Below are 23,172 nucleotides of genomic sequence, written 5' to 3' on the forward strand. Positions count from 1 at the left end.
AGGGTAGCAGACATGACACCAGGTCGACAGCAAGGTGTACTGTTCATTGTTGCCATTCAGCGCTTCAGTGCTCTGAAAAAGTGAACAGCCTTTTATAATGGAAGTTGTTACATAGAGTCACTGATAAATGAGCAAGCTAATGCTGTGACCAACTTTGCATCAACTGTTTAAATGCAGCATTATATTATGGATTGAGCAGCCATGCACTGTACAATAAGCATTGGTGAACAGGATGTTGGTTGTATTTCTTAGTTTTCCTGTAATGTATAGATACAGAATGTGGGCTGTGAAATACTGCCTGCGTTATCAGTGAACGAAGGCACTATAAGTCAGTGTGCCTTGATTTCTCTGTATTGTATGTCCAGGGGAGAGCCCTAAAATGTTCTCATTTCAGAAAGAGTGAAAAGTGTGATATTAGCAGCAATTTACTCCCTTTTTCTATCTCCTTGTCATTGAGAGGTCTAGGGTTCTGACAAGGCAGTCACATTGTGGACATGGGTAACTTTTCATGTTGCTCGCCTGACTTTCATTGTTAGTCATTATTTGTATTTGGGTCTTCATTCTGTTTCCAAGGTAGTTTCATCGTGTACCCGTATCAAACATCCAGCTGCCAGTGAGCACCTTTAGTCGTTCTCTCTGCCTAGCTTTTTCTTTCTGCCTGGACTCTGGTATCACGTCTTGCATGATGCACCCTTTGTCATCAGCTACACTGCCATCTGTTGTCTTTCTCGTGAATCCCAGCTGGTGGGAGCACAGGCATATGCGAAAGGCAGATTGCGATTTATACTTTCAAGCCTGATTGAGGGCTGCTGTTAGATGCCTTGGGCCCATTGAGCGACTAAGTACCTTTATGCACTCCACTTCCTGTCCCATTTGCACCTTTTTTTAATGTACATGCCCATGTACACGGGTTGAACCCACCATAAGAAAATGTAAAGAACTCTGGCCCGCCCAGACCCTCCCTAGTTCTGCTTCCTTTCTTGTCTGTACAAAAATATATCTGTAAGCTGCGGCATACTGCTTTGAATACGGGTTGCACTACATGGCTGGGTAAGTAGTAAACACGTCTGTTAGCATAGAATTGAACATGTATGGTGGCAGCTTGCTTCATTTGCACTTGAAGAGTTTGATGCAGGGGAAGTTCATTGTGAATTGAAGATTCCTGTGTGACAAGGGTACAATATTTTGCATGTCTGTGGCAGTGTTTAACTGATAGTATGCTATGTGCCTGCAGGAACTGTTCAACTCATCACGGACAGCCAAGTACACAAGTCTAAGAAATGAGGTTGAGAGCCCTGTGCATCGACTTCTGGATCATACCCAGCAGCAGCAGCAGGTTTGTAAATGGTGGTGTATTTCACATTTTTAGAAAGCTGTGATGTGCTGCTTGTCTAGGGGCCATGAAAGTTTGTTGTACTTGTTGCACACAAGCACTGGCAATAAACACTCATGATCCTGCTCTAGCCAACCCTTTTTCTGTTTGGTTTTAAATTTAGTTTTTGTTCTTAGTACGGAATGGCTTTTGTACTGAAGTTCCGTAATGTTCGTTTTTTTTTTCTTCAAAGGGGCCATGAAATGGTATTTACTAAGTTAGGAATAGCGCATGAGGAATTGGTATTCCATCGCTCATCAGCGCACCATAAAAAGTTTTAAGCTAGCTTCTTTAACACCGAAGATATTCTTGATTAGAAATGGGGCTCCTCCTCTCCCCCTGAAATCATACATGATGATGTGCCAGAAAAAAAAAAGATAAAGAACAGGTCGGGACTGCACCCAGCCAAGCACCATTTGGGCACATCCTATGAGAAGGCTTGGCCAGATTGACCATTCACGTCATTGGGGTTGGGGCAGCTAAGCAAGCACAGTGTGGTGTTGCCCTAATCAATTATGAGCAGCTTTTAAATTTGACTTGAATGTTCACAAAGACCACCTGTAAAATTTGTTGCTTTAGAATATGGCCATCAAAATCATTTCAGAGTCCCTTTAATTTCACATAGAGTTGTGTGTGTGTGCGTGTGCGTGCGCACACGCGTGCTCGGAAAGCTGTTAAAATGAGATGTTGCGGCAGCCTGTTATTTTTTCTGGACATGGGCTATATTGATAGGTTGAAAGAACTAGTTGCTATGATTAGTAAGCTGGTGTGAGTGGCATAACCAGATAATAGTGCAGTTACCGTATTTACTTGTGTAATGAATCCACTCGCATAATAAGCTCACCCACCAATTTTGTCGTTGAGAATTTTCTTTTTTCTTTAAGCGTCACCTTTTCCTAGTGCAATCCACGGTTTCATGCCATCCGTAGTGCAGACCTTGACAGCGCTCCAGGTGATGCGCGCCAATAACATCACAGCGTGTTTATCTTTTGATGACAGCTCCTGTGGAGATGACCCACTTGGATAACATGGCAGAGCGCCAAGACGCTGTGTGCTCTTGTCAGGAGCGCCAGTGGTGGTGGCTTGCTCGGCGCACTATTGTGCTCCTGGCTGCTCCGGTGTATGGTTAGAAAGTCGGCTAATGCTCGAGCATTAGAGGGAACATAGCGGTTTAAGCCATAATGCTATAAAACATCCTCTACACTGAAATGCTATGGAGGAAGCAGAACCTTCAGACCCTGAAGCGATTTGGCAAGCTCGAAATCATGAGCGAAAATGTCTAACTCCTCTCACACTACAGCTAACACTTATACATTTGCATTACACTCTCGTAACCGTCCCGCAAGTTTTTTAACCTTGTGTAAAAAACGCACATCTGACCTTCAGGGCCAGTGTTCAGTATGTGCACTTTTTATTTCACTGCGCCGACTATCACAAAATCGTTGCATCGCGTCATGATGCAGCAAACAGCTTTCTAAGTGAACAGTGCTTAACACCGGCAACATGAGCATGGCCTACTGCGTGCTTTGTTCATGATTGCTGGATGGACAGATGGGTGAGCTGGTGGGTGGCCGGGCAGGCAGGTGTATGATGTGAAATTTCTACTCTTGCAAAAATATCTGTCAAATTCTTTTCCTCACGTATTGAACCCTCCCCCCAAAGTGATGTCAACTTTTCTGGAAAAAAGTGGGTTAGTAATGCAAGGAAATATGGTAGTAACTGGATATTTGGTTGGATTGAAATGGGAAAGTTCACACTGCATTTTCACTGATGCCAACCTGGAAGCTGCAGGACAAGATTAGGGCTAGCATTTCTTGCTGGGGAGCAGTTCAAGAAACAATGCTTGGTTATGAAACAAAGGGGATAATAAATCGATAGTCAACGCCTTTTCTTCTTTTTTTCTTTACTTTTCAATTTCCACATCTAACTGCTCCATACAAAGAGGTGTGACTGTGCCTAACTGCTGAAAGCTTGTACAGATGGCTTATTTGCTGTGTGCGAATGCCAAACGCTTACCGTGGGCTAAACACTGTGAACATTGAATAGTTTAACCCTGACACACCTTAATACAAATTATTTGAGTGCTTGAATTAGGAAATGGCTGCATGATGTTGCTGGTTAGGGCTTCTTATGCCAATGAATGGTAGGAAATATACGGTTTACGGTGCCTTCTTCAGGGACAAGGAATGCAGGTACCTTCGGTTTGTCATTGCTGCAAATGTGTAATGCTTTCATGGTTCCTCCTCGGGGAAGAGTACTCACTTGAGCCCAGATATACCGAGCCTGCATACTATTTCGAATTATCGCCTGTATTGAACACACAGACTATCCCCTTAAAAATCCTGTGTAAAAGTATAGGAAACTCTGGTAGTATGATGTCACGTAGTGGTGATGGCAGTCGAAGCAGCGATGAAGACGGACGAAAGGGTCTTCTAAAAGAAAACTGTTTATTGGGCTGACTTGCACCCAAAATGGACTGAATCACTCGGCGGTGGCGAAGCGACAAGCGTGCTCGGCGGTCATCGAACAGAATGCCCGCCGCTGTCGGCCGTGCTCAATTTAAAGCTGATAGCGAACTTTCGAGATAAAGAGTGCAAAGTTACTAGAACATTCTGGAACAACGTAGAATCAGCTCTGCCTGGCTGCGATCAATCGAGATAAATCTAGTCGCGTCTTGCGTCGCAAACGAAGCGATAAAGCGATGTGGCGGCAGATTTGAAAAACGAACACACTGCAAATATTCGCGGCATTACTCCTCTTTCAAAGAAGCATCGACCGGATGCATTAAAACAAATAATGCGACTAGTAAGGAAAACAAACGGATCTTGCGAAAATAGACCATGGAAATGCAGTGGCCTTTAGCGCTCATAATACGGCTTCAGACGGACTACATGGACAACTTCTGGTCGTACGCGGCGTCGCTGGGATGCATTCATTGCGTCAGGGATGACTTCATAATCCAGTTCACCCAGCCGACGAAGAACCTTGTACGGGCCGAAATAGCGGCGCAAAAGCTTTTCACTCAATCCACGGCGGCAAATGGGCATCCACACCCAGATTTGGTCTCCTGGCTTGTATTCCGCGTTGCGTCTTCGTAGGTTGTAGCGTCTGGCGTCGGTCCGCTGCTGATCTTTGATCCGTAATCGGGCAAGCCTTCGAGCTTCTTCTGCGCGTTGAAGGTAGGCGGCAATGTCGACGTTCTCTTCTTCTGTAACGTTGGGCAGCATGGCGTCTAGCGTGGTCGTGGCCTCCCTGCCATGGACGAGCCTAAAAGGCGTCATCTGGGTGGTCTCCTGCACTGCGGTGTTGTAGGCGAAGACGACGTAAGGCAGGATGACATCCCAGGTTTTATATTCGGCATCGACATACATAGCGAGCATATCGGCGATGGTTTTGTTCAGGCGCTCGTTCAGTCCGTTGGTCTGCGGATGGTATGCAGTTGTCTTCCGGTGGCTGGTTTGGCTGTAGCGCAGGATGGCTTGCGTTAGTTCCGCCGTAAATGCTGTTCCTCTGTCCGTGATGAGCACATCGGGGGCACCGTGTCGAAGAAGAACGCACTCCACGAAAAATTTGGCGACTTCTGCTGCTGTTCCGTTCGGTAGGGCGTTCGCCTCGGCGTAGCGGGTCAGGTAGTCGGTCGCTATGATGATCCACTTATTTCCAGATGTTGACGTTGGAAAAGGGCCAAGCAAGTCCATGCCAATCTGCTGAAAGGGCCTTGAGGGAGGTTCAATGGGGTTCAGAAATCCTGCTGGTCGTGTGGGAGGAGTCTTTCGTCGCTGACAATTTCTGCATGTTTTCACATAGTGTGCGACATCGGCAGACAGTCGGGGCCAGTAATACTTGTCTTGAATGCGGCGGAAGGTGCGAGTAAACCCGAGATGTCCAGCTGTCAGCTCGTCGTGTGAAGCCTGTAGAACTTCTTCGCGGAGACAAGTAGGTACAACAAGGAGGTAGGCTGTTTTGTTCGCTGTAAAGTTCTTCTTCACAAGGACCTCATTCTGCACACAGAAGGAAGACGGTCCTCGCTTGAATGAAGCGGGGGGTGAAGAAACTTTGCCTTCCAGGTACTCGATGAGGCCTTTTAGGTTGGGGTCCGAGCGTTGCTGCTGAGCAAAAGAGCTTGCGCTGATGGGTCCCAGGAAGGCGTCCTCATCGTCGTCCGGCGGCGTTGCATCTACAGGGGCTCGTGAGAGGCAATCGGCGTCAGAGTGCTTGCGTCCGGACTTGTAAACGACGGTGACGTCAAAATACTGGAGACGCAGACTCCATCGAGCGAGTCGGCCAGAGGGATCCTTCAAATTGGCAAGCCAGCAGAGCACGTGGTGGTCAGCGAACGGCCGTCCATAGAGGTAGGGGCGGAATTTCGACGTAGCCCAGATGATGGCAAGGCACTCCTTCTCAGTTGTCGAATAGTTAGCCTCGGCCTTGGAAAGGGAACGGCTAGCGTATGCAATGACCTCCAGCCTGTCACTTTTTTGAACGAGAACGGCACCTAGGCCCACGCTGCTTGCGTCGGTATGAACTTCAGTATCGGCGTTTTCATCAAAATGCGCGAGGATCGGTGGGGACTGTAAACAACGCTGAAGTTCCTTGAAGGCTTCTGCCTGCGGCGCTTCCCATTTAAATGGCACGTCTGTTTTCGTCAGTTGGGTCAGGGGCTCGGCGATGCGCGAAAAGTTTTTCACAAATCGTCGGTAATATGCGCACAGTCCGAGAAATCTGCGCACTGCTTTCTTATCGGCCGGCGGTGGAAACTGTTCAATAGCAGCTGTTTTCTGCGGGTCCGGGCGTACTCCCTCCTTGCTAACGATGTGGCCTAGAAACAGTAGCTCTTCGTAGGCAAAGTGGCACTTCTCTGCCTTCAAGGTTAGGCCAGACGACTTGATGGCGTCTAGTACTGTTCGAAGTCTTTTGAGGTGCTCTTCAAAGTTCGAGGCGAAGACAACGACATCATCTAAATATACCAGACAAATTTGCCACTTCAGGCCTGCCAGCACTGTATCCATTACTCGCTGAAACGTCGCCGGTGCAGAACAGAGACCTAATGGCATCACATTGAACTCAAACAGCCCATCCGGAGTTATGAATGCTGTCTTCTCGCGATCTCTTTCGTCGACTTCAATTTGCCAGTAGCCACTCTTGAGGTCCATCGATGAGAAATATTTGGCGTTGCAGAGGCGGTCCAGTGTGTCGTCGATGCGGGGGAGGGGGTAGACGTCCATCTTTGTTATGTTGTTCAAGCGGCGGTAATCCACGCAGAATCGAAGTGCGCCGTCTTTCTTTCTCACTAGAACAACCGGTGCCGCCCATGGGCTGTTTGAAGGCTGGATGACGTCGTCGCGAAGCATTTCTTCGACTTGGTCCCGGATGGCTTTTCGTTCTCGCGGTGACACACGGTAGGGGCTTTGACGGAGAGGTCGGACGTGTTGATCCGTTATAATGCAATGCTTGGCAATTGGCGTCTGTCGCACCTTCGGCGATGTCGAAAAACACTCACTGTAGCTTTGAAGCAGATTGCGTATCTGGTCTTGTCTGTTCTGGTGCAGGGCTGGGTTGATGTCGAAAGTGGGCGAGTTCTCCTGGTCAGGTGAATCTTCTGCGGAGGGGTCGGAGAGGGCGAAGGAGTCTCGTACGTCAGATATTTCGTCGAAGAAAGCAATCGTCGTTCCTCTGTTAATATGCCGGTATTCTTCGCTGAAGTTAGTCAGCAGTACTTCGGCCTGGCCATTGCGGAAATGTGCGATGCCTCTTGCGATGCTGATTCCTCGGTCTAGAAGCAACTGCATGTTCCCCTCGATGATGGCTTCAGCGTTAATGGCTTTCGTGGCGCCTATGGTCACGATAACACTTGAACGGGGTGGGACGCTCACTTCTTCCTCCAGGACACTTAGGGCAACGAGATTTTCCCGAGTTTTCATCGAAGCGATGGCTTCTTCCGTCGAAAGCGTGATCAGCTTGGATCGCAGGTCGATGATCGCTTGATGCTCATCAAGGAAATCCATACCCAAGATCACTTCTCGGGAGCATTGCGGTAGCACAACAAAGGTCGCAGGATAGGTATGTCCTTTGACAGTCACTTGCACTGTACATCGTCCTGATGGCGTAATGAGGTGGCCATCTGCGTTGCGAATTTGTGGGCCGTCCCAAGCCGTTGTGACTTTTTTCAGATGCGCAGCGAATGTTCCAGTCATCACGGAGTAATCGGCTCCTGTGTCGACTAGAGCGGTAACTTTCCGGCCGTCGATAGTCACTTCTAGGTCGGAGGTCCTGGCTCTTGCATTGCATGTCGCTCTCGGCGTCGGGTCACGGCTTCGTCGCGTATGCGAGTCACGGGTTGGGCGTGTGGTCGAAGCTCCTCTGGGTGGTGGCGTTGATTTCAAGGTAGCTTGCGTCGTGGTCGAGGTTCTCATTGTGTGCGGCGTCGGTGCAGCGAGTGTCAGTTCTTCATGCGGCGTCGCGGGTGCAGCGTCTTCGTGGGGCGTGGTCGGTGGAGGATCTTCGGCGTTTAGCTCGTGAGCAACCTCACCTCCAGAGGTCGCTGCCTTTAGTTTCCCCTACGGGGGCTGGGAGACCTTCCTCGTACCGCTGCTGCGTAGCTGCGGCGTGGCGACGCAAAGCACGAGGTTGACGGCGATGGTGAGCGCGAAAAGCGGTACGGCGTGGGCTCTTCTCGACGCAGGTACTCGTCGATTTCCTGCGGACGTTGTCCGAAGCGTGGTCGTGGGGCGTTAACGGAAAATCCTCGAAGACCGATACGTCGGTACGGGCAGTGACGAAGAATATGGCCGGCCTCACCGCAATGGAAGCACAATGGCCGGTTGTCGGAAGTCCTCCAGGCGTCGCATTTCCTGGGGCTTGAGCGTCGGTCATAGGCTGGGCGGGCGGGGGCTGGGAGGCGGCGTTGTGGAACAATTGGCTCACCTCGGGGAGGACGTGGGGGTTGTCGCTGGGGCTGAGCAGTCCTTACTGCAGCGGCGTAGGTCATGGCCTGGGGTTCTGTGGCCGTCGTGGTGTCAAGTGCCTGTTGCACTTCTTCCCGTACCACATCCATCAGAGTCGCTGCTTGTGGCTGTGGGGAAGATGGCAGTAATCGGCGTAGCTCCTCTCGGACGATTTCGCGGATAACTTCCCGCAAGCTGTCGCTGGTGGTGGCCGGCGCGTCCGAACGGATTGCACAGGCAGAGGAAGGACGATTGTACTGCCGAGCTCGGACGTCGAGGGTCTTCTCAATCGTGCAGGCTTCTTGCATGAACTCCTCGACTGTTTTTGGCGGCTGGCGGACGAGGCTTGCAAAGAGTTGTTCTTTTACGCCGCGCATTAAAAACTGAACTTTCTTTTCCTCGGTCATCCCGGGATCGGTGCGGCGAAATAGGCGCTTCATCTCCTCGACGTAACTGCAGACGGGCTCATTCGGAATCTGGATCCTGGACTCGAGAAAATGGATCTGGCCAGGGCATACAATGCAGAAAATGAATCACCAATGGTATCTTAGGGCAACAGAATGAATTTGATGGATTTTAATGGCACAAGGGCATCTGTGGCCAAAAAGTGCCTTAGAACAAGTTAATTTCGTCTACTCAAGGTGAAATCAGAGACCCATTTCCCAAGCATTTCATTCCAGATAAGCTGAGCACCACGCCAGGAAACAGCTTGTGCATTGCAAGAAAATGAATTTCACGATAAGGAAAATATAGCAGGAGATAGCTGATTATAAGCTCACTAGATAAGATTAGGTGATTTCTGATAGTGTGGCATGTAGCTGGTGCAAGATACAGATAATTAAACTGGAAAAGGCCATTGTCCTGAGGTGAATGTAAACTAAGCAATGAGGATAATGAAATTCGCTACACTACAGCTGTTAAGAATCAGCTCAAGTTCTATGCTTCAAGATGATGCAAGTTTGCTCAGTGAAAAAAAATCATAAGTTCACCCAAGAATTGGTATCTTGGCGGTATCAGGCTGCAGGTGCAGATGAATTAATCCTGCCTCAGAGAAGAGCTACATAGAGCACAAAACATTTTAGGCCAGTCCTACACTGACAGCTGTTAATAACTATTTTAAAACTGTTTTTCATTGCAAAAACAATAATACCGAGTTTGTGTTGGTCATGTGATTATGTTACTGAGGCTCTCTTAAAAATTCTAGCCATAGCTAAAATACAAGCTGTCTCAACTAAGTTTTTATATCAACAATGAGAACATAAACACATGCAGATTATTCAAGTAGAAGTTTTATTCTTCATGACGTGCCCTACAAATTTTAAATTATACTGAAAAGTAATAGAGTGGAGTGCTTGTGCCAAAAATACTAAACCTCAACAACAAAGAGAACACAAGATAAAGGCAACAACATATTGCCCAAAATTTAAATGTTTGACAGAACAAATATGAAAAGAAAACCTCTCCACAACTGGAACAAAACAGCGTGATACCGAGCACACATTTGAAAATTGTTTCATCCAAATCCCCAGTCTGGTGCTCCAGCACTCTTCAGCCCGCATGTCATGAAATGCACCATAGTTCTGGTAGCTGTAAAGAGTATACAGCTGATCCGGTATTTTGATATGTGAACAGTAACCCTCAATTACCACCAGGCTGAATACTTTCAAGAGGCTGTTCTAGTAACAAGACTGCAGTGAAACACTTAGCAAGTTATGCTGGCGTAATAATGCAAACCGTTAATCTTAGAGTTCGCTACCACGCAACTCTGTAGTAACTCCTAAAGTGATGCAATCGAATGAAAAAAAGGACTGCCTATTATATAAACAAAAGTCGAGGCTGCAATGCAAGGCCACTACAGAAGTGCTGCAATACAGCAATAGCGATACAATGTACACTTTAAGCAACACAATGAAACATGATCTTTTATCCTTAATTATCAGAATTTAAATATTTCATTTTCCTTGCTCTCTTGCAAAATTAAGTTTAGATCGTGAAAGCGCTCAAAAAGACAAGGATACAGAAAGAGATTTCCACACAGTGCACTTACTTCCAGTGTCTTTTTGAGCACATCCGCTATCTAAACATGGTAACCCAACTAGCCTAAACGCTGTCGTTATTCCAAAATTAAGGGCACAGGGTAAGGTAAAATTAGAAAAAAAATCGTTTTTTTTTTTGTTTTGGAATTTTAGAAGTTCAATTCTTTCTACACATGTTCCATGATCGCACTTTCCTCAGAAAGCCATATTTACGGCTGAAAAACGCTTTTTCCGAAACCAAGTAGTGAGCGGCCACGCCCCCTTTCAGGATTAACGTCAATTTTTTCAACCAAAAAGTCCACCACCTGATTTCAAAACTTGTCTAAAATCAGCTACATATAAAAATTGTCTGGCAACTATTGTACAGCTCCTCTTTTTTAGCCAAGACAGTCCTGAGACGCTTTGCACGTTTTTTCCACGTTTCTGCAACCTTCATGCAGCTGCGTCCGAGTGCTATCCCTTTCGATCAGTATTGTAAATTGTGCCGGTGTTGGTTGCTGCTGATAAGTTGAGATGCCCAGGGCAAAGAAGGCCTTCGTCAGGCGTGAATTTCACGGCAACCGCTAAGCTCATCGTGAAAAAGCAAAAGGATGTCCACGACCGAATGAGATCCCGAACGCTGAACGCGTCAGCTCCTCGACATCGAAGCTTTCAAGATTTTCTCTGTGCTTCCAGGAAGAGGATGTGCTACAGAGCAGCAGCCAATATGCCTTAATGGACATGGACGGCATTTGTGCCGCAATTACACAAATTTGTGTGTGCAGAGAGTGCGGTGGAAGTGTTGAGCTCATCGAAATATTGACAAAACGGGTAGGCGTTGCAAGCGTTTACAGTTTGAACTGTGAAGTGTGTAGTGCCGCACAACGATTTGAGACGCAGAAGAAAACTACTTCTGGCCTCTATGAAGCCAACCTCAGGTTAGTGTATGGCTTGAGGTTCATTGGTAAGGGAATGGCTGCAGGAAATATACTCTGTGCTATGCTAAACCTTCCTAAGCCGCCGACAAAGTTTGCGAAATACAATCAAGAGCTTCTAGGTCACATCGAAGCTGCTGCTCAGGAGTCGATGAAAAGGGCAGCTGACGAAGCTGTGCAGCTGAATGAGGGGGATAAAGACATCGCAGTTGCTCTTGATGGAAGCTGGCAGAAGCGAGGCCATACTTCCAATAACGGCATAGTCTCTGCGACCAGTGTAGACTCTGGGAAAGTGCTGGATGTGGAGGTTTTGTCTAAACGTTGTCCAAAGTGCAGCATCAAGGGTACAAACAGTGACCCCCTTCATAGAGAGGTGTGCCAAAGCAACTACCAAGGCACCAGCGGTGAAATGGAAGTCGCAGGAGCACTGAAAATTTTCGGCAGGAGTGAGGAGCTTCACGGCGTTCGATACGTCAAATACCTTGGGGATGGTGACAGCAAGGCTTTTATGGCTGTGAAGGCACAAATGCCATATGGTGATTCCGTTGAAATATCCAAGGTTGAGTGCATAGGGCACGTGCAAAAAAGGATGGGCACAAGGTTACGAAGGCTAAAAAAAGGAAACAAAGCAGGAAAACTCTCTGATGGAAAGAGCCTCTCGGGCCGAGGCCGACTGACTGATGCAGTAATAGACAAGCTCCAGACGTACTATGGTTTGGCCATCAGAAGAAATGTAGGAAACCTGGATGAAATGCGAAAGGCCGTTTGGGCAACCTTCTTCCACTTATCGGCCACAGACGATGACCCATGCCATGGACTTTGCCCAAAGAGACCTGATACGTGGTGTGCCTTCAACAGAAGTCAGTCAGAGGGCAAGCCATTTTTCCACAAGGAGAGTCTGCCTGCATCTGTCTTGGAGGCTATCAAACCCATTTATAGGGAGCTATCGAAGGCTGAGCTCCTAGAGAAGTGCCTGCATGGGCGAACTCAAAATGCAAATGAGTCGTTCAACCATGTTGTTTGGGAACGCGCGCCAAAGAATGTGTTTGTTAGGCTTCGGACCCTACGGATGGCAACACTGGATGCTGTTCTTTCATTTAATGATGGTAGCATCGCACGGGCCAACGTTTTGAAGGCGTGTGGATTGAACCCAGGGAGCAACACCATCAAGTGGCTGAGGGAAGCTGACCATAAGCGCATGTACTTTGCGGGCCGAGCAACACGACAGCTTACAAAAGAGGCCCGACAGTCAGAACGACAAGCCGAAAAGCGAAAAAATGACGGCGACAGTGACTACGAAGCAGGGGGCTATTAAACCAATTACTATGAAGGCGTTTCTGCGAATAAAAAATGGTTTTTCACATCTTTTTTCTCTTTACGCTCTATTATCTCAAAACAGTGTTTTTTCTTACAAAGGTACCATTATTTCCAATGCCTTTCAAGACAGACGGCTGATTTTTTTTTTGCAATCCTCTACATAAGTGTTGCCAACTACTGAACTAGAATTAAGCAATTTCACTGAGCAGTTATTCTGTTATGAATTTTGAAATGCGCAAAGAAAGGCCAGGTTTGTGTACTACCGGAAAAAATTTTATTAAAAATCGAATTTTCAACACATTTCAAATATTCTACTTCAGTAAAAAGAGCACAAAATTTGGCAAACAATGATATATGCATTATTAGGCTACTGTTATTAGTTAGTGAGAAACATGTACCTCAACATGGCCTAAAATGCATGGGAAGTATAGGGCTTACCCTGTGCCCTTAAGCCTTTCACAAAGTGGGAGCCCCTTTCCCCATACAATGTGCACCATAACTAATCCAACACATTTTTCATGATGTTTTCTCAGAGAATAAACACTGTTTGAAGATTTTGCAATAGTACTTGTCTTTTCGATTCTACGAATGTATCATGCAAATGTTCAATGAAATGACCATGTGCCTATCTTGATCATTGCTCAAAATCAGGGTATAATGCACCATGAAGGGCAGGCTCTGCTTGATTTTTATGTTTTCCTAACGAAGCATGTACGTGCAACCCTTCTGCTGGCTTGTATGCAGCAGGTTTGTCTAGCTAGACGAACTGTGGTTTTGCTATAAAGATGAAATGGTACTTTGGAAGTGAATGGTTTTCTAAAATGCATTTAACATACATACCGGGGCTTTAACAGCACCTGGTGTAAGCAACATCAGTGGGGGGACCGCAGGAGTGGCCTAGTGGTCCGAGCATCTGCCTCGCAAGCAGGAGGTGCGGAGTTCGATCCCTAGTGCCACCGGGTAACCAGCGGTGATACAATGGGTCGTTTCAATGGCCAGTTTAAAACTTGAAATAACCATGCTGCAATATATACAAAAAATGATTTGTGTGCTCTCTCTTGCATGACATTGTTAATCATATCATAGTGTTGGTAGTACACAAAATGCATGTATGGAACATATACGTGCACTGTTTTTGTTCACATCTTACCTGCTATGTGCTGTTATGGCATGTTATGTGCTGGGAAAGCAACAGATGGTGAGCAATGTTGTGCTGCAGCCTTTCTTCTGGTGGAATTTGAATCATGTGAGGTGCAGCTGAAAGAAATTGTTTCATACATAAGTATATTTCATGTAACACAACAAAAAGTGCACAGCCCCATCATGAGTTGTGGTTTAAACTAACAGCGAGCTTTTTACTACTCTATTTAACACATGATGCAAGTCAGTGATGCTGGAGGCACAAAACTAAATACTGTAACAAGAGCTAATATGGACAATCGTGCCTTTAAGAGATATTGTCAATATATATTTTCCTGAATGAACTAAAGTTATCCTTAGAAGCATTCAGAGGAAGATAATTTTGCTAAATGCCTTTTGCCAGAATAGGCCTTTAAGGAACCAGTTGCAAATGAAAAGAATAACTTTAAGACCATGCTATGCATGCTCTAACGCCAAAGTAGTTCCATACAAGCAGTATACTATGCCCCTAGTTTTATGGTGGGCCTGTACTGCACAATTTTCATGCAAGGTAGTGGAAAGTATGTGCCATGAAACAGACCTCTGCTTGCTGAAACTGGCAAATAAGTACTGGGTTTTTAAGGCAGGAAAGAAGTTACATAGTTCCTTCTGCAGGTTTTGAACTTCAGGTTAGTTATTTGAAAAATATCAATCCCTGAACTGCAATGATTGAAGTTTTTAGCAAATAACATTTCCATTGTAACAGTGGAAACGCTCTTTTATTTGAGGAACGACTTTTCAAAAGCCTGCGTTTCATGGTGGCTGTCAAGTAGCCCTGATAAAGAGAAACCAGTCACGACACACAACCAAGCCCCCGTAGCACATTTTGAACTATACCCTCATGATATAGCTTTAAAGTAAGTGTTAAGCAATACAAATACAAATCCCTTGATTTCCTTCATGATTTATCACTGGTGTATACATACAAAGATAACCGTACAAGATGTGGAGTGCATGGTACAGAGACAGTAGGCAGATGGTTTCTTGACACTCAAAAAGTGAACAAGGGAAGGAAAAATCTCAGGGTGCTTGCCGTTTCGACAACTTGTTTTCGTCTGGGGTCAACATATACAGAGGAAACTTAGAATCAAGTACAGGGTTGTCCACTCTTAGTGCGAACACGCGAGCACATGGCTGTGCTCTTTGGGCCACTGTGTCTGACATTGCCACACATCGAAGTGTAACATGACACGAAGCACCACATCCAGGTGCATCTCCTCTTGCGCCATTTTGCAGCGATGAGTGGCTGCGCCGCACACAGTGGACCTCTAAAAAGTGCGGCCATGCGCTCACATGTTTGCAATAAATGTGGCCAGCTCTGTACATTCCGGAATTGGCATAATTATTTGAAAAGGCCTTGCACATGGTCAGAGGTGTCCCAACCCATAATTTCGACCTCCTTTCCTGCTTTCTTTAATTTATCGTTATACTTTAACCTTATGCCCTGCACCTCCTGACATCACTTCTCGGAACCTTGGCTGCCATACTCCTCCCCCTCCCCCTTCTTTTTGCCTTTTCTCCGAACCTGCCCTCATTTTCTCTTTTTCCTTCAAATTATTTTGCCCCCCCCCTGGTATTTTATTCTGCCATGCTGCTTAATTTCTTTATCCTAGTTTTTCAGGAAAAGGCATCCAGCCATACCAAGCCACCTGTTGCGGCTGGACATAAAGCCATTCAAGCCCACTCTGCACACTCCATACCCCGAGATTCGTTTCTACTGAATTGGGCTTTTTTGTTTTCACAGTTTTGCAGGTCAACCGGTTAATCTTCTTTAGCAGCTATCATGCCTGGTCAAGGTTCACGCTACCCATCGTAACGCCCTTCCCATATCGCACCCTCGTTCCACACAACAGGCCTTTCGCCTCGAAGTGAAAACCTTATTTAAACCCCACCAATGATGAACACTTTGCCAGACAAAGACAAGTACTCTTGTCGAAACGTCGGCAAGCACCCTGAGGCTTTTCCCTTCCTTATTCAGTTTGTGAGATACCAGGGACAGGTGTTCAAGCAGCCATACCACACTAATACCCTGTCACACGGGCACCGCAAAGGCCTTGGAGAATCATATCCAAAGGCGTAAGGAGTGCAGCTACCCGGTACAAATGTTGCGCCTTTGTCGCTGAGGGCCTTGGAGGCGAAGGCGCTCAACCGAGACCTTCGGAGCCCGAAGACACAGCATTCGAGAAGCTGTGATCGCAGTACCATCCAAAGTCAAAAAGTAAAAGCAATAAAAAAATAGATAAGCTAATAATGTTTGAAAACATTTTTTTCAAATACGAAAGGTGTGTCTGGCTTTGGTTTTTGTACGGGTGTTTATGTTTTATGTTCAAATTTCAAGATAGTGAAAGTGTTGCGGCAACACCGAGCGCCCATGGTGGCCAAGGCAATACACGTACAAAACCTGCTCCTGCTGATGAGAGTAGCTGTTGCAGTACTTTTAAGGAAGCAATCAGAATAAAAAAATTCTCAAAGCTCAACGAATGAACAGAATACACCACTTTAATTTTAGAACACTCACTTCAGCCACCTCGAGTATAGCAGCGGGTGCTCAGCCTGAACGACTTTCACCTTTGAGCTGCACCGTGTAGCTGCATCGCTGCTCCTTTAAGCTTTCGCTTCTTTGGTGAAAAATGGTGCCTTTGCTGGAAAGGCCTTCGAGGAATGCCATGTGACAGGGGTATAAAGCACATTTTTTACTGACACGAAAGACTCAGTGCCTTTAGTTCTGACAAAATTCTGAATCATGCTTTGGTGGCTTAGCATATCAAAATACTGGACATGACAAAATCAGCTAATTAGTGAGGGCTATTATTTGATATAGGTAAAATTATAACATTCTCTTAAAATAATGAAAAGAAACCACCAGCACTGACATCAATGTACAATTTGGCTGTAACATACTGACATGACAATATAGTTACACGTAAATTCCCTTTTCGCACTTCAAAACTGCATGCATTATTTCTAGAAAGTGCGAGAACAGAAGCTCATACATAGTGCCAAAGAAAAGAGTGCATAATAGTACCACTTACGAGGTGTTTATCGGCAACTGCAATGAGCAAGGCTATGTTAATGGCAATCCAGAGTTATGTGTCTTACGAGCGCATGCACTTGGGAGGTGATAGCAGCTGTGGACGCAGCTGTCCATCGCAGTTTTGAGTCTGTCGAGATAACACATGGGGTAAGGTATTCCCTGTTTTGCTGCCGAAGGCAAAACCGTCAGCGAGTGGAGTTGCCTTGCTATTCACTGTCAATATCTACTGCTCAAAGTAAAGGAAACTAGGGCATAGAACATACAGCATTTCATATTATGCTTTGGCCAAATGCAGTGAGGATGAAACAGACTAGACTTGTCTTATGACGTTTGCACTCTTTACTTTGCACCAGAGGAAAATAAATTTTTGTACAGTTGACCTACTGCTTGCCACAGTCCTAGAAGAAATTAATCCAGGTCTCAGAAATTCTACCGAGAGAATACTGATGCTGCATGTGCATTTCTCTGAACTGTTCTGAAATATGCAGAAGTTACCAATTTTTTACTACCTGATTACATACTGTAATCTTTGCAAGGAATATGAGGTTAACGGACTGGGAAAAAATGTCAGGAATGGTACCTTTGGTACTGGGCACTTGGACAAACAAATGACCCACTGGGCGTCCCCAGGAGCTCTGCTACCAGGCACCCCTAGCAACAGTAGTCAATTTTCCAGATCCAAAGGAGCCATGCGAATGATTGCCGAAAAGTCAAGTTTAAGGACAGCAGATGCATGAACACAAAACAGTTTTCCAACTTTGTTTCAGTGTGATAAATGGTTTCAAATCTCTAGACTATATCTGGTAGTACACAAATTATCAGAACACCATCTCCCGCTCAGAATCATCTCAAAGCACATTCGACACGCAGTACCAACATGGACAGTTCGTGCTTAATCGAATCCAAAAGTTTACGGTGATCGACCAATGTTACTCTAAATAGAGACAGAAAGCGCATGCACGTTGTACTGATGTTATCGTGAACATAACATGCGACGAGACGCAAGGTTACAATACAAACAAAAAACCGCTTTCAAAATTTGAGAACAAAAGGCTCACCTTCTCACAAGTTCGCCAAACCGGAGACGTTGCCGAGTGGCTGCCGCCAAAGTCACTCGCAATGCACAGAAACAATAAAAATGCAGTGCCGCTTACTTTCCTTGAGCAATTCCAGTCGATTGAACTTCCACCTGTTCTCACCGACTACCTCTGCAAGCATGTCTAAAAGTTAGCGGCGCAGCCACGCCATTTGCAATTTACGGAGTTACACGGGAAATTCATAGCGCCATTCGCGTATTCGCGCTCAAGCTCACGTCGCTGATGTCGCAAAGGCGCAGAACGGCAAAAACATATAAGATGTATTTAATTTTAGGGCAGTTTATTTAGCTGACAACCTGAATCGTTTGATATATTGTTTTTTCTATTCGTTGCATGAACGTTATTACCACCTGGGGCAGTGCAGCTTGGCCATGGCTAGCCATGGCGAAGTCGAAGCGCTATAGCCGAGCCCGCAGTCGGAAACATGTGCGCAGTTAGCGCAGTGTGGAGTTGAATGAACAGGCGCTTTGGAATGGGTTTTTGTTCTTCCGTGTTCGCTGCGTGCGTCCTGCGCGTTGTGTGTCTTTAGTATGTGTGTGTGTATGTGTGTGGCCGGAACGCTGCATTGGAGTGTACATACAACAGCTCGCTGTCCCGTGCGGCATCGGTGCGTAGTAAAACGATCATGCAGAATGTGCGTTACAATGCCAGTGGCCCTGCACGAAAGAGGGGACTTGAAGTCAACGGAAAAGCTGCTCTCCCTCGTGGGACTGCAAGAATCTGGCGAGTAACAGTCGACGCGCGTTTCGGTGGATGATTCCGTTTACCACGCCAAAAAATTCAGCACTGGCCAACAGCAATGAACTGCTGCTGCATCATCACCTGTGTGATGTTTGTGACAAGCTTGTTGGATGTGAACGTGGCCATGAATGGTATTCGCCGAGCAGTGGTCCTCAGGGCGTGGCACCAGTGGATACCCGAAGACGATTACTGTTTGCCTGCGCCCTGGCGCCTCGCATTCAACCGAATGCTTTGGCGTTAATTATTTATATCGGAATTTCACACGTAGTTGGACTCGCAAATATTACAGCGTACAAACGTGCCGTTGGAAGAGCACCCTTTTTCATTTTTTTTAGGGAGGGGGTGGGGGAATTACCGTCTGCTGAAATTTAATGTCACTAATATTTTGAGCTTATTTTCTAAACAGGTGCCGTGGTGGCACTGTAAGCAATGCATTTACTGGGCAGAAGTTTATTTTATGTTGTGTTGGCACAAGGTTAATGATTGTCATTGTACTGTGGTGCCATGTTCAAACAAAACACATAATTGTACACTCTCTTTGAAGAATGTCTAATGAGGTAATAAATTACTGAGCAGCGAGTATGCACTGTGGTAAATGCGATGAACGTTACTGAATTACTTCACACTTGTCATGTTCTGTTGTCGTTAGTGATTACGTATGCCTTGGTGTCTGCTGCTTTCCAGTGTAGGGGTCGAGAGGCATGTCGAGCTCCACTTAGCAGCTTTTTTTCCTTCCACTCTCTACTGGCCAACGTGGTAAAATAAACTCAACATAATGCGTGATTGCTCACTCCTAGATTAGACTACCATTTCACTTATTTACTCTCAGGGCCAATTGGCATCGAAGAGAGGAGAGCGACTAACATAAATACATGTGTAGGCAGATTAATTAAAATGATTATACACAGCAGACTTGAAGGCATTGGATGCAGTGGTGGACATGACGAAGGCAGAGAAGATGTGACAGCTGGAAACGTAGAAAAGTGGAGATCTGCGTGAGTTTGTACGCGACTTAAGGTGAACGCTAGCAAAAAATTAAGAAGGCGCAGAAGACTGAAGCCAGAGTTAAAACTGTAGTTTAACAGAGGAAAGCACCTCTCAGCAAGCCAAAATGTGCAAATGCAAGCAGTTATGTGAACACAGAACATAGAAAATGAAACTCTTTTTTGGACAGAAGGAAAGCTAAGGCACATTGCTTATTGTGATGTTGCTTAAAAAGTTGGTGTCTAGTTGTTGCCCTTCATATCTGGTCCTTCCACACCCAGCAACTGAAATGCCATCAAAAAGGAGCATTTCCAACCACTCTATTACATGGGAGGTACACATCGCCAGATGTCAGAGGCTTGGCGTCTCATCTTGCAGACTAGCTAGTTTGGCAGATTTAAACTTTACCCCATGTAAGAGGCATGCGGTAGCCTTGAAGGGGAGTATTTCATAAGTGTTACAGCATATTGTACAGTGCTGGCATGCTTCATTATTTACATCACAGTAATATGCTAGCACAGGCTGGAAAGTTTGTAAGTGAACAGAAAAAAACAATGTTCATGCCATATCTTAGCCACATTCTTAGTATTGTATAAAAAGGGCAAATAAGGAATTCCTCATTTTTTTGTCAGCTTTTTCTTTCTGTGCATTGATTTTTTGCAAGTTAGCAAGGTTCTACAGTCTTGTGTGCCTATCGGCTGGCCCCTTGTTTGTCAAAGGTACCGAGTACACAATGGGTCGTGTCAGTGGAAGCTAAGTAAACGATGGATAGAAAATTCGTGCTTTCAGAGTATTTCCAGAAAAAACTGCTATTATTTCCTACTCAGGATGGGGGAACAGCATCGATGGTGCACATCCTCCTTGTCACTGCAGCAATTATGGCTGCTCGCTGCTTTTCGGTGGCGTTTCATTTATCTGCAGGAAGAGCAGGCATGAATGGGCGGCAATAGGTACCTACTAAATTAAACATTGCATTGAGCAATATGTTGTTGTGTTGGTGCTTTTGTTATCCATGAAGGAGTTGGTGTTTTTGATTAATGGTTGTGTAGCAAAGATGTAACTGCTACATTGCACTGCATTCACAGATTTGTTTGCCCATGCTTTTGGTTTACTCAGTTTTTTATTTCCTTACCAAATGCCAGATGGAAATTCAGCTTTCAACTTGTGCACTTTCATCATGTTTGCAATGTACTTTCAGCTGGTGTTCAGTTTCACTTTGGAGAAGTTGTCCAACCATTGTCTGTGTCTAAATGTTTTCTAACAGTTGACCTCATTACGCAGCATTTCTCACAGAAAGCAAATGTTGCAGTAACATTTTTATTAAATTTTACTCTATCATGTGGCTAGCAATGTAGCGAAAAATTTTTTCATCAAGTCAGCTTTTAACATTATAGCAAATTAAGGCCTTTGTTATTTAACGTTGCTCACAATTTGTACCAATCACTCAACCTTGAAGCAACGTAATGCGTTATCACCCTTCCTCGGCTCTTCATTGTGTTAATCACATTAGACATGCTCACGGTCGTTCGCCATGCTAGTTTGCGGACATTGTTGGCTAAGAGTAAACCAGACAAATAAAAAATCGGACGTCATGTGATGCCTATAGTCCGCGGGCCAGAAGTTCATCGTGTAAAAGTGGCGTCACATCATAAGCATCTTCTGTTTTTGCTGCCTTTAAGCAAGTTATTAGTGCGGTTGGTGCAGCACATAGTCGATGGGGTCAACCGTCCTGTCGTGTTAAGTTTTGATCCCTTAAATTGAATGTTTAGTATTTTTCCCTGCAACGACTACAGAGGAACACGGACGTTTCCTTCAATACTGGACTGAATATACGGTCATTCCCTACGTTTCATTGAAAGCAGAAGTGGTTCTGTATTTAAAACGTACATAGTCTACGTTATAGGTACGGAATTTTTTTACAGTGTGGATCCCGTCCGCCGCCGTAATAAAAATCAACTTAAGATTGTTTTTGACGTAAGCAATAAACGCTGAGACAGAGAAATGTGCCAAATGTATCATTCCTGAGGATCGTTGATCAACACCGAGTTGCTGGTAAAAGCAACAACTCTGATACGAGCAAAATTTCTCGCCAGAATCACCTCGCAAGCTGCCGCTGGCCCGCCGTTGCGGTCCGGCTCGCCTGTCGCCCGCAGCGGTCCGCCGGCTCCGCAGCCGAAGGTGTCGCGGAAATTGACCATAATTTTAGTTTATGGTAAGATTATACTGTTAACAGCAAAGCGATATTAAGAGATATTAGAGCGCAAGCTACTCGCGAAGCGTCGTGTGCTGCGCCAGGCAGCAGCGCAGTTCGTCGCCTGGCGCGACCGCAGGCGGTGCCGTTGCCGAAATCTCGCTACTAGCGCAAGCATGCTTTGTCGCTGCTCGTATATAGCAGGCGGTCTTTCTGATAATATTTCTATTTTGTCTTTTATGGTGAGAACTTCAAACACCAAGCCAAGCAGTAATCATACCGCTGCGAGTGAGTGGCAAAGCGTACGCTTTGAGCTCGAGTGCTTGAGTCGAGCGGCGCAGCGATGGTTGCTGCTCTGTGTGTCCCTGCTTGCAGTGGGGCTGCAATTCGCAAGCAGCGACCGGTGCAGCGCGCCGGCCGAGTTTTCGCACATGGGTCGCCTGCTTTTTACGTCTGTCGCGTCACACTGCTCAGTGTTTCTTATCAGCACCTCTGAAAACAACGAAGTGCTCTGTTCTCCATGGTGTCGTGGGTATAGCAGTAGCTTCGCATTGCAGAGGTTCCTAGTTCGAATCCGCGTGGTCGCGAATTTTTCTTTTTCTTATTTTAGTTTTAAATAAACTCTCCCGTCTTGTTTACCCGCGAGCGACTGGATTTATTTTTCGAGCCATGCCTTTCTGACCCAGCAATAAGTGCCGCTCAGTACTGGGCTGCACTCAATATAGGTTCATATAATCATGAGTGTTAATAGTTTGTTTTACTATGGTGGGATTTATTTAATAGAGTTAAAAATGAAGCGACCCGGCCCATGAATTTCGCATAGCAGGAAATGACAAAAGAAGAGTGAGGACGAGAAAGGGCCAAGTCGGCGGGAGGTCTCACACGTCTCGCTAGTGTGACATGGGGGTTGGCGAACCATCGGAAACTGCCGCCTTGTGGGAGACGTGGCGCCGACGCCGGCAGTCGGCCGACTGTTTTCGTCGACGCAGTGTGACATAGAGCCAGACATCACGATGACATGGTTTTGGCAGACCGAATCGGCCGACTGTTGGCCTGTCTTTTGCACAGTTGTTGTCATTTTAATATGTAACCCCCACCCCCAACTACCTACAGCCAGCTGACTGCTAATGCAAAAGACATGCTTATCTACTCAATATATAAGTTGTGTGTGTGTCTGAATTGTGTATGCATTAAAAATTCACATTTTAGCACACAGCTGTCAAACACAAATGCAAATGCACATGAGAAATTATTACTTTTCCAGTTGTTTGGAACAGGTAAAATCAGTTCTAATTAAAGCAGTTCTACATTTTACAGAACAGTGGCAATGTAACAATAGTGACTTATTTTTGTTGTTTATCAG

The 23,172-nt window shown here is 45.8% G+C and overlaps 1 protein-coding gene across 1 annotated transcript in view; it reads left to right on the top strand.

The window, feature by feature from the left end:
- Positions 1 to 23,172, top strand: part of LOC144115589 (uncharacterized) — a 63,392-nt gene that overhangs the window by 13,059 nt on the left and 27,161 nt on the right. The window contains exon 5 of the mRNA XM_077650010.1: positions 1,235 to 1,336. Within this exon, the coding sequence (XP_077506136.1) occupies positions 1,235 to 1,336 (102 nt within the window). The remainder of the gene's footprint in view (positions 1 to 1,234; positions 1,337 to 23,172) is intronic.

This window comes from Amblyomma americanum, chromosome 1 (genome assembly GCF_052857255.1).
Source record: "Amblyomma americanum isolate KBUSLIRL-KWMA chromosome 1, ASM5285725v1, whole genome shotgun sequence".
NCBI classification, from domain to species: Eukaryota; Metazoa; Arthropoda; class Arachnida; order Ixodida; family Ixodidae; genus Amblyomma; species Amblyomma americanum.